Here is a 16216-nt window from a genome sequence, read left to right as displayed (position 1 = left end):
TTGTGCAGGTCCAGGAGAGCCAATGATGGGCATAAGCCATGCCTGCTGCCATCCACACTGACTGGCCCAGAAGTGTGCCAGTGCCTCAGCTGCTTAGACACAGATCTGTCCCCCCGGGGGCCAAGCAAAATGGTCTGGGGGTGTCACTGTCACCACACATGCCAGGGGCTGCCTACCTCAAGAATAGCTGAACTAATTAACATCTGTAAGCATATACGTAGATTGATACTAAGTAAGAAATCTATACTGAGTAAGAAATGCCACATCCTTGTTGAGGCCTGGCAGGGAGGTAGTCTGAACTTCTTGATGAACACTAGTTCAACCATTTCCCATTTGATTCTCTATGAGTACTTCATGAACCGATGAAGTAAGCTCTGGCTCACAGAAGCTTATGGTAGAATAAATGTTGTTAGTCTTTAAGGTGCTACTGTACTCTTGCTTTATTTTGCTGCTACAGACTGGAATTATCTTTTTAGCTGAGAAGCTCCTCAGGAGCACCAAATTAACCTTCCTTACAGAATTATTGAAAGGATGAAAGCGTTGTAAAGTACACAGCCCACTGAGAAGGGCTACAACAATTAGTGAAAAAATATTACATAAGCATATTGTGTTTTCTACAAAGCCCAGTATTGACACAATAGTCCTAGTCCTTCCAGTGTACCTACCGGTATCTACTCTGCTCTCAGCTAAACTACCAGAAAGAAGAGAATCACAGGCAAGAAAAGTGTCTTACGTTTGAACCACTACACTGCCACATTGTCCTTTCACACTGACCCACACTAGTCACTTTAACCCTCAAGTTGTGTCCTTCCATACTGTGGTACGGTACTTACATAATGCAATCTTATCACATTCTGCTGCCTACCAATACCGCATCCCCAGCATTTAACCATACCACAATTAATACCTATCTAAAGACTGGCTTCATACATGCTCCTGATTCATAGGACTCTTTCTGATCAATCCCAAGTATGCTTATTTGAAACTAAGCCACACTGCATTGAGCGAGACTTCCTGCCTAATCCTATGCAAGCTTGCTTGGGAGCAAACCAACCAGTGTAATGGGCCTAATCCCCAAGTAAGTATATTTAATATTACAACTCTAGTTAAAGCTTCCAACCTTATCATAGCCACTGTCAAAAAAAAATAAAAAGACAGAGAGAGAGAGAGAGAGAGAGAGAGAGAGAGAGAGAGAGAGCACACTGTATTATCCGGCAAGTTCTAATGGTTGCAAAATCCTTGCCCCAATCACTAGCTGAAGAGCCTCTTCTCCATATATACATATATAATCATTCATCATTTTAGGACAGCTCAGCAATTTAGGGAGGTATAGCTGGCCTTCATAAAATGCTCAGAGCTGCTGGTCATGTCACCCATCTTTTGGAATGGTCTTTCAAAGGGAGTGTGAAAATGCCATTATTTGACTAGAATGGTTATACAAGGCCTCATTATCCAGCAAACCTTTGGCTGAGTTCCAGAGTTCCTTTTTTCCAATTTGCAGGAAGTAGCTGCCATCTTAAAATGAGGTACACTTGAGTGGACAGCTGAGTCAGTATTTTGCACTTTTTACCTGGATAATTACTTTGGCCTTTTACTTGTAATTATTATTATCACATTTTATTGTTTCTTTTTTGTTGTAAGCTGCCTAAAGCAATTAAAATGGCAAAGTTATACATCACAAAGAACACAGAAATCTGTTAAAAATAGCAGCCTGATTTTAGTCTCCCCCTCCGCCAACATGCACCCAGGACTGGCCTTCCACCCCATATTATTGGCTTCTATCATGCAACATATTGTCAATATGACATAGGATAAATTTAAATCGATGTTACTGGTGGGATGAGGGCTCAAAATGGAGGTACTATTTTCAACAATGCCACCTCTGGTTCTTTGCAGCAAGATGTTTCATCCTTATATACAACGGCATAGGTCCCTGTTCCAGATTTTCATAAAGTTGATGGCAGTGTCTTTGTAGCATTACCTCCATGTCACATGAAGAGTGCAAGATATTGCATTATCACTAGAGCTGCCCACCCAGATGGGCCTCTAGGAAACCCACAAACGACTGCAGCAGCATCCTGCCTGTGTTCCAAAGCACCTAATATAATAGGCATGCTCCTCTGATCCTTGAGAGAACAGGTATGCATCATGACTAGTATTCATTTTGACTAGTAGCCACGGATTGCCCTATCCTCTATGAACATGTCCACTCCCCTCTTAAAGCCTTCCAAGTAGGGAGCCATCACCACATCCTGGGGCAGGGAGTTCCACAATTTAACTATGCGTTGTGTGAAGAAATGCTTCCTTTTATGTTTTGAATCTCTCATCCTCCAGCTTCAGCAGATGACCCTGCATACTAGTATTATGAGAGGGAAAAAAGCTTCTCTCTGTCCTCTCTCCATACCATGCATAATTTGATAGACCTCTATCATATCTCCCCTTAACTGCCTTCTTTCCAAGCTAAACAGCCCTAAGTGTCTTATTTATTATTTTATTTATTTGATCAAATTTATACCCTGGCCTCCCCGACCAAAGCCAAGCTCAGAGCTCCTCATAGGGCAGTTGCTCTACCCCCCTGAATATTTTGGTTGCTTTTTCTGCACCTTCTCAAGCTCTGCAATATCCTTTTTTAGTTGTGGTGACCAGAACTGTACACAGTATTCCAAGTGTGGTCTCACCATAGATTTGTACAAGGGCAGAACGTTCCTGCGGCACATCTTGCCTCTGAATGCACTAAGTCAGGGGCCAGCGAACTCATTAGTCAAAAGAGCCAAATATCTACAGTACAACGATTGAGATTTCTTTTGAGAGCCAAATTTTTTAAACTTAAACTATATAGGTAGGTACACTGTTTATTAACTTAGTAAACTTTAATTAAAGTTTTAAGTCTTAATTAAACTATAGGTACACTGAATAAAACTTGATATCATACTTAATAGTGATCTTATTTATTGATAAAAATTAAACTGTAAGTCCCTGCCATTTCCCCCTCCCCATCCGGAGTCCTCGTCTGGAGGCCTGTTCTACCGCCATAAAAGCCTATTGGTAGACCTGGCCTCCGGCTGAGTCCCACTGGGAGGCCAGGTCTACCCATTGGCTTTCTTGGCAGTAGACCTGGCCTCCGGAGGCCCATAGAAGCCAATTGGTAGACCTGGCCTCTGAAGGGGGACTTTTTCCCCCTCCTCGGAGTCCAGGTCTACCGCCAAGAAAGCCAGTGGGTAGACATGGCTTCTGAGGATGGAAAAAAGTAAGTAAGGTATCCATAAAATTAAATCATGACAATGACTGACAAACACTTAATGTGAACAATGTGAGCAAACTTTTCTCTAGATTTACAGACGCAGTAAACACATGAGAACATAAGAAAGGCCGTGCGGGATCAGACCAAGGCCCTTCAAGTCCAGCAGTCTGTTCCCACAGTGGCCAACCAGGTGCCTCCAGGAAGCCCACCAGCAAGACCAGTGCAGCATCATTGTCCTGCCTGCATTCCATAGCACCTGATATAATAGGCCTGCTCCTCTGATCCTGGAGAGAATAGGCATGCATCATGACTAGTATCCATTTTGATTAGTAGCCATGGATAGCCCTCTCCTCCATGAACAGGTCCACTCCCCTCTTAAAGCCCTCCAAGTTGGCAGCCATCACCACCTCCTGGGGCAGGGAGTCCCACCATTTAACCACGCATTGTGTGAAGAACTATATGGGTAGGTACACTGTTTATTAACTTAATAAACATTAATTAAAGTTTTAAGTCTTAATTAAACTATAGGTACACTGAATAAAACTTGATATCATACTTAATAATGATCTTATTTATTGATAAAAATTAAATTGTAAGTAAGGTATCCATAACATTAAATCATGACAATGACTGACAAACACTTAATGTGAACAATGGCCTTGCATCTCCCCGACCCCCACTGACTTCTCGGTGGCGGCCCTGGCGCATCCCGGCCACCTCGGCCTCCCGCGCTCGCCTCTCGGCCTCCTCCTTCTTCTCGCCGCCAGGGCTCTTTCCTTCCTTCCCTCCCCGGCTGGCCTAATGTCCGCCTGTCAGCCCCTCCTCAGTGCCTCGGCCTCCGAGGTGGAGGAGGAGGAAGAAGAGGAGGAGGAAGGCGGAGGGGTGTCCTCCCCCCCTCCCCTCTCGCTGGTGTTCTCCAGCGTCGGAAGGGAAGGGCAGGCCACGAGGGGGACGCACTGGAGCTTGCAGGTGAGGAAGGCGGGGGAGGGTGTGTGTGTGCTGGATCGGGGCCTCCCTCCTTCTCCCCGGTGCTCGGGCCAGCACGTTGCAAAGATCTGCCCCCCCCAGGCGTGGCGGCGGCTCTGGGCTGGCAGAAAGGCGGAGAACTTTTGCGGGACTTCTGTGTGTGCCAGAGCACGGCCGGGGCAGGGAAGGGATGCCAGGCTCTCCGCCATGACGTGCAGCCCCGATCCTCCGCCGAAGGAAGCCAGCCCCCCCGCCCCGCGCCCGGGGAAGGTGGCTTCTCTCAGGTGGGCGGCCGCGATCCTGCAGCCCAGAGGGGGCCAAAGAGCCGCGTGCAACTCTCGAGCCGCAGTTTGCCTACCCCTGCACTAAGTGGCTTTGGGCGAACCTTCCTCTCTCACATTGACCCATTTTAATTCTGTTACAATCATTTCAACAAAATAATGTTCATGTAGCACTAAGAGGGTTGTATAAATGCTAAGCATTATTACTCATCAAGCGACCCCACAATCGTTCTCCTGTATCGTTAATGAACGCCCGCTCTTTGATCTGGGTTGGCCACTTATTCTGAAGGTTGGCCTCAGATCGCTCTTTCTCTTCAGGAGCAGGGCCGGATTTAGGTTTGATGAGGCCCTAAGGTATTGAAGGTAATCGGGCCCTTTATATGTCCAGCTGTCCTTTGTCAACAACAAATTGCTGCTTTTTGTGTTGAATATATGCTATATGGTAATTTATGGACCTAATAGGCATCTAAAGCCATTTGAACATAACAAAACATGTATTTTATCAAAGTAATTGTTGAACTGAAATACAATTAAGAAGTATATTAATAGTGAAATAATTATCATTTCCTTTAAAAAAATGGGGGGGGGCAAGAGAGTGGGGCCCTAAGCTATAGCTTGTTTAGCTTATACCTAAATCTGGCCCTGAAGTGTTGCAAACTCTAAAGTTGCAGTGGCTACGCGGAAGTAAAAAACCTCACGTGAAGAACAAAACGGGAGGAATGGGGGGGGGGGGAGAGAGAGAGAGAAAATGAAGATGGCCAAATGAGGAGAGCTGACAGCCAGAATCACGGAGAGCGCTCCAAAAACGGAAGGCAACCTGTTGCACAGGAGACAAGGAGCGGGGCCGAGTGGGCGCCTGGCGTCACGCTGCGCCCCATGCAATCCCCGCGCACACACTCGGGCGAGGGCTGGGCCTATTTCCTCCTTCCGCCTTATCGGGAGACGCGAGCCGGGCTGACGTGTCCCAAGCGGCGGAAGGGCCGGGAAGGCCGAACAACGGCCGACGACAAACGGCGGAGGAAGCCCACGCGCCGCCCCCGGACACCGCTCCACGCCCACCGGCGGCTCTCTCCCGCCTCACCCGAGAGTGGGCGTCCCCCCACCCGCCCGCCCGCCCTCTGGGAGTCCCGCAACCTCCCCGCCCGCCGCCTTGCACCTTGAGATCGGCAGACGGGCCGGTGGCCGAGCCCGGCGGCGGGGCCACCTCGTACTCGCCGGTGACCAGAGTGTCGCGGTGGATCTCCTCCCGGAGGCATTTGCGGGCTTTGCCCGGCAGCTGGAAGGAGATGGGCCGCGCGGGCCCCGGCAGCAGCAGCAGGAGGAGGAAGAGAGGCAGGAGGAGCGGGACGAAGGCCTGCCGGGCACGAGGGCGGCCGCCGGGCTCCGGCAGCAACAGCATGGCGGCTGGTCCGACAGACCGACGCAGGCAGGCCGGCCTCTCTGTCTCCGCCCCGGCCCCGCGCCACGTGACCCGGCGCGGCTTGCGTGAGGAAGGGAAGGAGGCAGGGCCGGCCGGAGGCCGCTGGGCCAACCGGGACAGCGGCTGAGTGGGGAGGTGGTGGCATTAGGCCCCGTCCCCCCCCCCCAAAGAAATCACGACATTGCCTCGGTGGCTGTTTTGAGCGGCGGGCCTCAGCCCTGAAGAGAAGCAATAAAAATGAAGGGGTGGTGGTGGTGGTGAGATCTGATCGTTTGGAACAAAGAGGGGCCGCCAAAAACAAGCCCCGTTTCTTTTCGAAAATTGGAGCGAGGAGGGGGATCACCAAAGGAATTTTGACCCAAAGTAAGTTCACTCTAGGTGAAAGCAAGTCTCAGTAAAAGATTTCAAGTTTTTTTCGGGTCACAGCACCACACTAAAACTGGACCCTGCACCTAAAGACGCAATCAGAAAAATAAACTGAGGTCCAGTGGCGCCTTGAAGACTTAACAAAACTATTCCAGAAAGTTATTTCCCTTTTTTAGGGTGACGCTGAATTTCTGTATAATCAGACTAAGTCGGCAGTCATACCTTTGGATGGTGAGCTCTTCCTGCAGCAGGGCAATTATTTTCAACTGGATTTTCCTTTATAGACAAGGCAGTCCAGTACTACAGCAAGCCTGCCATACTCCTAGTAAAGTAGACATTAAGTGCTTCTTATCACAGCAGGCAGAAGAGAGCTATACAGGAAAGGCATGCCACAATATGAGGACAGGAATCGGTGTCCTTGATTAATATCTCACTTGATGAACATCCCTTCAGAAGATTGTTTGGTAAAATATGCACTACCACCAATTCTTATCCTTCATTTTAATGTGCAATGCTGCATCATTATTTCTATCTGGCACATGGTGTCCTCTCATTTTGTACATGTAGCCTGCGGTGTTTAAAACCAAGTCAAACTATAATCCAGAAAAATAAAACTGAATATTTATGCTGGCACATAGTATGTTTTCTTGTCTATCTAGTGAGTTTCTGTAGTGGCTCTGGATCAGTTCACTCATGGCCTAGGTATGTGGACTATAGATGAGGCATCAGAGGAACAAACCCTCCTATACCTGGGAAAGGCTCTCGCCTTTCCCAGGTATAGGACCTTTAATGTAAACTGTGATCTATGCAGGTAAATGCTTATGCGAGTAAGACCCCCACACACACACACCATAATCTTTTCACTCCTTTTTGCAGTGTACAGGTTCCTTTGCTTACTTAAAAATTCTTTCATGCATGTTAATAAGTGATGGGGAAGACACCCAAGTCTGAGGCTCACTCCTGCCTATAGATAAACCTATGTTGCTACAGGTATCTGTGAAGCAGCCCTCAAAATAGTAAAAGAAAAAAGGTGGCTATAGATGAGTTACACAGGCCTTACATTTGTATCTTAGTTTGTTAAGAATGCTGCAGATATCCTCTTTAGCTAGAAGATCTAACTTGACTTTAGCAATTGAAAAAAATCACAGGTCCAATGTCAGGAACTAGCATAGTCTAGACACCTGTTAAGACACTGCTCAGAGACAGCTCCACCCTGAATTCAATGGCTGCTCCTCCCATAGAACCCTGTTGTATTATAGGGGCCTCTTGGGCAACCTGAAGAAGTGAACTGTGGCTCACAAAAGCTCGTACCCTGCCAGAAATTTTGTAAGTCTTTAAGGTGCTACTGGACAGACTCCTAGGGTAATCTCCCATTTGGTAGTGGAAAAGGAGCAAAAAAGTCTTGTTGGACACTCTCCAGTACCCCTCCCATCAGGAAGTGGGAAATCAGCCAAGAGACTCCGATGATCTCCCATTTCCCTCTGGGAGGGACTCCTGAAGTTACACAGCTCTTTTGCATCCTATTAGCTCTACTGATGCCATTATCACACAGCCCTCCAGGACAATTTCCCAAATTTCTGATGGGGGGAGTAGAGCATTGACTCATGTTCCTTTTAGCCGTGCCAGCAAAAGTGGTGTTAAAAAGAATGTGATTAACTTGTGCTCTGCTCCTTCCAACATAGCCACACTGGGAGGAGGGAGAGAAGCAGGGACATTCTATGCCCATAAAAACCTATAGCCAACCTAACAAATCAAAAAGGTTATGCAATCCTGCAAAGCTGTATCTGCACAGAAAGAGAGAAATGCACAGTTTGAACTTTTTAAAAACTGCTACTGCTATCATTGCTAAACAAGCAAGTTTCTATTTAGCTTAATATCAGCTTGCCTACTCAGCCATGTGAACTTCAAAGCCACGTCTGGCTGTGTGGTCCTATTTTGTAGGACTTTGACCAAAATCAACCAAACGTTAACTGCAAAAAGAATTTCTGCACTGAGTAGTAAATTATTGATTTGTTTCCTGTCTGGTTAGATTGATTTTGCCAGGTAGATCAACATGGTGGATACTAAGCTGCTCTGGAGGTCCAGAAATGAAGTGTACCTTTCAGCATAGTAAGCATTTAATTGCTGGGGGATTCAATACTACACAATTTATAACCATGTCTCAAATTAACATATAATAAGTGGTTAAATTCACAAATGTAGCCATTGTTTAGATTACCTGGAATTATAAAAGACAACATTTCCATTTTACTATCTATGCTTTATGACCAGATTGCAGTAGGTATACCAATATTTTAACCCCTGACCCAAACTCTTCTTCCTCACAAGTGGCTTTTTAACATTAAAGGAAATGATAGGATTGTGTAATCTGACCCTCAGAACAAGTTTTTATGCCACAGGAAGGGATGGGAATGGGATACTTTAGATTATTGCTCCTTTAGTGCTTCCAGTTATAAGGATCCTTTACTAGATCCTCAAGATTCTTCAACAAATTCAGATCCTAAGCACATATCTTATGGAAACATCACAATTTAGATGGGCTTGCTGGGCAATTTGAGAATCCAAATAAATTTAACCTCTAATAAAGCTTGGAATAAGTGTGAAATGCAATTTGAGTATCTTTTCATTATCATTGGAATCTCATGTTTTAATTTGTTTACTTCATTTATACCCCACTTTTCTCCACAACGGGGACCCAAACAACGAGGAACATCAGGGAAGCCTCGGCAAGGTATTATAAATCACCAGTTCTCTCTCACAGAGAATTGAAGAAAGAATACTGGAGATTTATAGTATCATTGCAAAAACGTATTTCTTTAGAAATGTGCAGACTGAATGAAGTACCGTAGGTCCAAAGTTGGGTTTGCTGCTCTAGAAGGCCTCACTTCCTAACATCCAACACAGCCACAGTAAAATGCACTTTCCCCAGCACCTATAACAACTTTAACCTGACCTGGATAGCCCAGGGTAGCCCAATCTTGCCATATCTCAGAAGCTAAGCAGAGTTGGCCCTAGTCAGTATTTGGATGGAAGACCACCAAGAAATACCAGTGTCGCAACTCAGAGGCAGGCAATGACAAAGCACCTCTGTTCTTGCCTTGAAAACCCCACAAGGGGTCATCATAATCCGGCTGTACTTCATGGCAAAAAAACAAAACAAAAACCAAAATTCAGAAAAGCTCTATGCATTCTAGAGTTACTGTACAAAAAAAAAAAAAAAACCCTGTAAGGACACCCTTTGATTACAAAAGCTAGTGTCATTAATCTGAATTAATTAGCGCATTCTCCACAGTACAGTACAATGTCCACTAAAGTCAATGGATTTAGAAGGGTGTTACTTTGCTTAGGACTGCATTGCTAGGCAGACATAGGCTTGGATCCAACACAACATGTTTGATTCTCTCATCTCCCTCCCAGTCCGGCCCCAAATGACCTCCAAAATGCTTTTTTTGGGGATCCCATGTCCCCAAGGAACAGTATTGGGGGGCATTTGGGGCAGCAATGGGAAGGGGGAGGCAAGAAAGTTGTGCTCCATGGGTGGAAATGTTCTGTTGCATCCAAGCCACAGTTTGACCATTACAAACCTATGCAGTCCATTCCTATGGATAATTACTTGGAAGTCCTGAATGAGTTCAATGAAACTCACAACAAATGTATATTGGACTAGAACCTCAGAGATCTAACCAAATTCACCTGCAAGATATAAATAATCATGTATAGCCAGTGCACTTCAACAACACATATCAAGGTAGACTATATTACAGGTAGTGCTAAAGGGCTGTATTCTATATTGCCTCTGCCAATCAAGGGGGGGGTGTTTTACCGCCAATGGTGCATGTTAGTTAATATTCCCTTTCAACAACTTGTGCTTTGTCTAGATAAAGGGCGGAAAATAACATTTTGCACGTTCAAAATCAGGGCAGATACACATATTTAATATCTGACACCTGGGGTCTCCCTAGTGCTGTAGGCGGCTTGAAGATGGGGGATCTATTAGTTGGTTTTCCACAAACAGGATAAATGTGGCAGTCTGAATGTTCAGTTATTTAAAATATTCCTCTAGGGAAAAGGGAAGTTCGCTTGATGAATACTGATGAATCAGCAGACTGCATTCATACTCTGAAGAGATCAGTGTGCAAAAGGTAGGAATGGGAAACACTGAACGAGCACAGGAAGTCACAAAAAACCAGGGTGGCACATGGAGAGAAGCAGTATTAATATCTTTTCTAAAGTAAGACTTCTCCAGCATTTGGTGCCTCATCCAAACCACAATAAGTGTGACTTAGACCAGATGGGGTACTTCTGCATTCTGAAGTTCCGTAAGGAGAGCTAGACTCACCAGCTAAGTTGGTTTGAGGTAAAAAGAAGATTGTGCTGTTGAGTGGCATGGGGCAGTGCGGGCTAGAGAGGAGTAGAGGTGGTTTGCCATTGGCTTCCTCCACATAGCAACCCTGGTCTTCCTTGGTGGCCTCCCATCTAAGTACTGAATGTGAGCCAACCCTGCTTAGCTCCCAAGTGTCCTTAAAACAAAAGGACACTGAGAAAACTGAGAAAAGTAATGCATATCAGCTATTGTTAGAATGGTGTCCTGGACTGAAGCATCTAAAGAGAGATTTGTGGCAGCCACCTGGTAGGCAATAAAATGCTTTGCCCTTAGGCACAAAAAATTAGTGTGTTTAGTGCAACACCGACCTCGGGTTTATTCTAGCCTAGCCAACCCCTAAAAGGACAACAGCCCTCTCAAGGATTTGCACCTGAGTGATGGCAGTCAGACCACCCTCATCCCCCCTCCACAGTTCAAGCATTGGCTATTACCTAGAAATTAACCCCAAACTTATATACATGCACTACAGCTTCCATCCCTTGCAAGCCCATTTGCAAATCTTTGGAGGTTTCAAGGCAGGGCAAGGATTAGTGGCCTTTCCTCATGGTGGAGGTGGCTCTCTGGATATGAATCCAGAAGGCACTCCTGTCAAGACTCCTGCAGCCTTTATTGCATGTATCAGATTTTGCAGGTGCCAATAAATGCTGCAACCCGCCAACAGATTGTCCACTGTTTCAGAGCCATCTTATTTTCCCTACTGTTTCAGAGCCATCTTATTTTGCCTATGTGCATGGGATGCATTTGATGCAAATAACCTTGAGGACATTTCTCTTGAGGTCAAAGATGGATCTGAAGTACAGCTGCAACCAACAGGAAGGGGAAGAACTTTCTGATGAATTCTTAAGTCAACAGGCATATCACAGGTGTGTCAATGGAGATTATTTTTCCTGGAATAGGACAAGTGTTAGTGACCATGGCAGACAGATAGGAGTAAAATGCAAGAGGATGTTATGCTGTAGGATAGCTAGGAGGAGCTTTTGGAGCCCCTCAAGTTACCAGCACCACTGAAAATGACACTTGAAGACAGACATCTCAAGCTAATTTGTCTGCAAATTGCACTGAGTCAGTAGACTACTGGGGCAGCAGGAGAGAGTAAGGGGGATTTCCAGCAGAATTATCAAAACTGAAATCCCCTTGGATGGTAGACAGGGTTCTGCTCTGGCTGAATGTATCAGAGGCTTCCACTTCCTCTTTGTGCAGGAAGCACCAGAAGCCATAGGGAGTTATTTTGAGGGTTTAGGGACCAAATTTGTAAAGAAATATGTACAAGGCTTGAAAAGTGAGGCATTCACACTCTCCAGTTCCTCTTTAGGTTACTGGACCAAAACCCCTTTCCCCTATCTAATGGGGGGGGGGGGACTACTGGAATGTCTGTGAACTGGGAAAACATACTTGGTCCTGGTGGGGGGGAAATCTGAACTTTTAATCTGAGATTTTTATTCTGAACTTTTATTCAAATCTCAATTAAACTGCCTTCCTTTTTGCAACAGGACAGAGAGAACTGAACAGGCCTATGCACTGCTAAATCATAATATGTCACAGTAACTAATGCTAGCATTATGATTTATGCCATCATATGCCAGCAATGCCCTTCCACAATCTACATTGGACAAACAGGTCAGTCTCTTAGACAAAGATTAAATGGACATAAGTTTGACATCAGAAACCACAGTATTCAAAAACCAGTGGGTGAACATTTCAACCTTCCAGGACATTCTGTTGCAGATTTAAGAGTAGCAGTTCTCTTACAAAGGAATTTTAAAGGGAGATTGGAAAGAGAAACTGCTGAATTACAGTTGATATTCAAACTAAAGTCAATGCATTTACCTGGGCTGAATAAAGACCTTGCATTCATGGCCCATTACCAATGCTGATTTCTCCACACCCATCTCTCCCCTGGACATCACAGACTCTTCTGCATATCACACCTAATCCAATCAAGCCTGCTATTCACATTTACATACTGTTCCTCTACTTAAAGACCGATGGATTCACATTCTAGCTGTATCTGAAGAAGTGAGCTGTGGCTCACGAAAGCTCATACCCTACCAGAAAATATTTTTGTTAGTCTTTAAGGTGCTACTGGACTCTTGCTGTTTTTGACTAATGCTAGCATAGCTGAGCTCTGCAAGATCCATCTGTATGTGGGCAGAGGTGTTACGTAGGAAGGCTTACCCTCCCGGTTCCTGCTACTCACTGCACCCCCTTTGGCCATCTGACCTTGCCCTCTGCCCTCCTCTCATACTTTCAGCCAGATGTAGGGCAGGCTGGCAACTCACATTGGGGCTTTGTTTCGATGACTGGGGCATCTGTTGCCCTTGGCAGCTGTCTCACCCATCAGGGTGCACCAGGTGCCTGCTGCCTCCTAGGCTGGACCACTGCTACCTTCTCAGAAGACAGTTCCACCAGGAAAGCATGGCTTCCCCTATGACCATGCTACAGCAATTTTTTGCTTCTCCAAAATACATGAGATTGCCATTTCCTAAGCTTCAGTTACACAAAAACCATAGTCACAAACGTAGAGAGCCAGGGTGCTTTCATGGTTGGACTAAGACCCAGAAGACCTATCTTCAAATCACCACTCAGCCATGAAGCTCACTGGGTGACCTTAAGCCAGTCACACTCTCTCAGCCTAACTTACCTTAAAAGGTTGTTAACAAGATGAAGTGGAGAGGAGAGCTGTGCATGCCACCCTGAGTTCCTTGGAGGAAGGGCAAGATAAATATAGATGTTCTTCCTCCCCATATGCATAAAATATATACCAGTTATCACCTTTATGATCTATCTGATCATCATCCACAGGCAAATCAAGGGATGAGTTAATATTTGTGGATTTTTGTGAAACTGCATCTTTATTGGATGGGACAAGTTCATTCACAGTGGAGCATTGACTCCTCTGCGGCAGCAATCCATTTTGTAATTTTTTTGTATAAATCTTGAAAGGCTGTAGGCTTGGGACAGACACTACTGTGGGTCCTCAGGGGATGGAGGCTGGTAGAGGTCTGAGTGTAGGCTACTTGAAACTCAGAGTGGCTGGAGTCTGGAGGGCCACTTCACACAGCATCTATTTGTGCAGGTACACCAGTTTTTCCCATTTAAAGTAATCATCTTTAAGCACTAATCTGCATATGCACACACCTGGGAGTCTTCACCAAGCCATGGTTTTCCTGCTTAAGAATGTTTGCATAACTAGCTGCAGAAAATTCTAGTGTAAAGGTAGTCCCCGGTGCAAGCACTGGGTCATTACTGACCCATGGGGTGACATAACATCCCAACGTTTACTAGGCAGACTATGTTTACGGGGTGGTTTGCCATTGCCTTCGCCAGTCATCTACATTTTACCCCCAGCAAGCTGGGTACTCCTTTTACCGACCTTGGAAGGATGGAAGGCTGAGTCAACCTTGAGCTGGCTATCTGAAACCAACTTCCGTCGGAATAGAACTCAGGTCGTGAGCAGAGCTTGGACTGCAGTACTGCAGCTTATCACTCTGTGCCATGGGGCTCTCTAAATTATAGTGTACCTGTGGACAAACAGTGTGGCTATGTCAAGCACCTGATAATTGAGGCTTATGAGAAAAAGTAAAACTTCACTTGCATGCTTTTGAAGTAGCACAAAACACAACAAGCTTTTTGAGACGGTGGAGCATTCAAAAGGCCCGGGAGGGACATACAATGCACCTTGCTGTGGCTCATCATTCAGTAAGTGCCTGTGCCATTAGCCCATGTGAGACTGGTCCTGCAGATCTTTGGTTGGGGCCTCATTCCAAAACTGTTTCCCATCTAAAGTCAGATTGACAGAAAGAACAATGACAATGACATTTTCAGCAATGGAACTTTCTTTGCAAAGAAGTTTAGCAGACCAGGCCTATTTTTATCTTTCAGAACTGTTGAAGACTTTTGTATTCCAGCACGCATGGGGTGAGGAGGCTGAAATTGTGAAGCTATTTTATCTTCTTCTGATGTGCTATTTTTAGGCTGTTTTAATGTTTTGGGCTCTTGGTACCTATTTTTGGTAGTTGTGATATCGTGATTTATTAAATATTATTATATGTTGCAAGACACTTTGAGTGTCCATGAGACCCTGTGGAGAAGGATACGTTCCTAAAATAAATAAATAGGTTCAGCTACCATCCTCACAGGAAAACAAGTGTGATTTTCACACTTTAACAAGAATAGCTGTTTCTAAGCAACTGCATTTTGTGGATTGAATGCAAGGTAACAGCAATCCCTCCAAAATGGAAGAACATGCTGGGTGGCATTTTCTCCCCCTCCCCCCCCCCGCAGAAAACCACATTGTCTGGAAAGACCCTCCACTAAATTAGGCTGTACTGTATGAATAATCATCTTGCTTCTTTTTCCACCAACAAATATAGCTGAGCACTTAGAACTAGTCATAGGAACTAGTCAGAGTACTTTCTTGGGTTTGAAGATGGACATGAGAGTTTTTGGGGGGTTTGCCCCAGAGAATTGATGGCTGTTTGAAAGAGGAGTTGCTGCTTGTAGAATATAAACTCATCCAACTTTCACCTCTGGTAAAAAAAAAAAAAAAAAAAAAAGATTTGAGAGGTTTTTGTATTATCTGAAAAACTTGCAAAACCTACTTGACCAGAGCCAGCAGACTGTGGGTCTAAAGAAAATTAGTTGGCCATGGGAATCAATATCTCTTCCCAAGCCCCTTTTCTTCAATTAAAAATGTGGGGGCTTTCTGTTTTTTTTTTAAAAGAGACAAGGTGGGGAAATAAAAAGAAGTTTTTACAGTTGTGAATACCGTGAGGAAAAAGAACTCTTCTCTCACAGACATGAGAACATGGACTCATCCACTTGACAGCACCAAGGTGCAATGGGTTCAGTATACAAAAAGAAAAGTAATGGAGGATAGGGTTTATCAATAGCTATTAGCTACAGCCTCACCATTCCTCCAAGGAGATTGGGGCAGTGTACATGATTCCCCCCTAATCCATTTCATCCTCACAACAACCCTGTGAGGTAGTTTGGGCTGATTTTAATTTGGGTCTCTCCTCTAACCATTTTACCACATGGGCTCTCGGGTCATGGCTGCTGCATCTTGGAATGTTGTCAACAGCATTCAAATAGATGTGGCGGGTGAGATAGTTTCCACATAGGGCTGCCAACTCCTGGTTGGGAAATTCCTGGAGATTTGGGGGCACAGTCTGAGGATGCTGGAATTTGGGGAGGGGAAGGAGCTCAGCAGGGGTGTGATGCCTGTAGAGTCTACCCTCCAGAGCTGCCATTTTCTCCAGTGGAACTGATCTCTGTAGTCTAGGGATCAGGTGAAATTCCAGATGAAATGCAGGTCCTACCTGGAAACTATCATCCCTATTTCTGCTTCAATGCTATCCTACAGTAAGGGGCAGCAACTAGGGTTGCCAACCTCTAGGTGGGGCCAGTTCTCCTGAAATTACATGTGATCTCCAGAACCCAGAGATCATTTCCTCCCAAGGAAATGGCAGCTATGGAGGGTAGACTCTATGGCATCACATCCACTCTGAGCTCCCTCCCCTCCCCAGGCACCACTTCCAATTTCACAGTCTGGAGTT

General features: G+C 45.3%; 1 protein-coding gene across 1 annotated transcript in view; it reads right to left on the bottom strand.

Annotated features, from left to right (window-relative positions):
• TMED10 (transmembrane p24 trafficking protein 10) overlaps positions 1-15711 on the bottom strand; it is a 32501-nt gene extending 16790 nt beyond the window's left edge. The window contains 3 exon segments of the mRNA XM_056851849.1: positions 5645-5935; positions 5938-6010; positions 15692-15711. Of these exon segments, the coding sequence (XP_056707827.1) occupies positions 5645-5935; positions 5938-6010; positions 15692-15711 (384 nt within the window).
• Between the last annotated feature and the right edge of the window lie 505 nt (positions 15712-16216).

This window comes from Euleptes europaea, chromosome 6 (genome assembly GCF_029931775.1).
Source record: "Euleptes europaea isolate rEulEur1 chromosome 6, rEulEur1.hap1, whole genome shotgun sequence".
Classification (NCBI taxonomy): domain Eukaryota; kingdom Metazoa; phylum Chordata; class Lepidosauria; order Squamata; family Sphaerodactylidae; genus Euleptes; species Euleptes europaea.
This window is presented reverse-complemented; position numbering and strand designations above follow the sequence as displayed.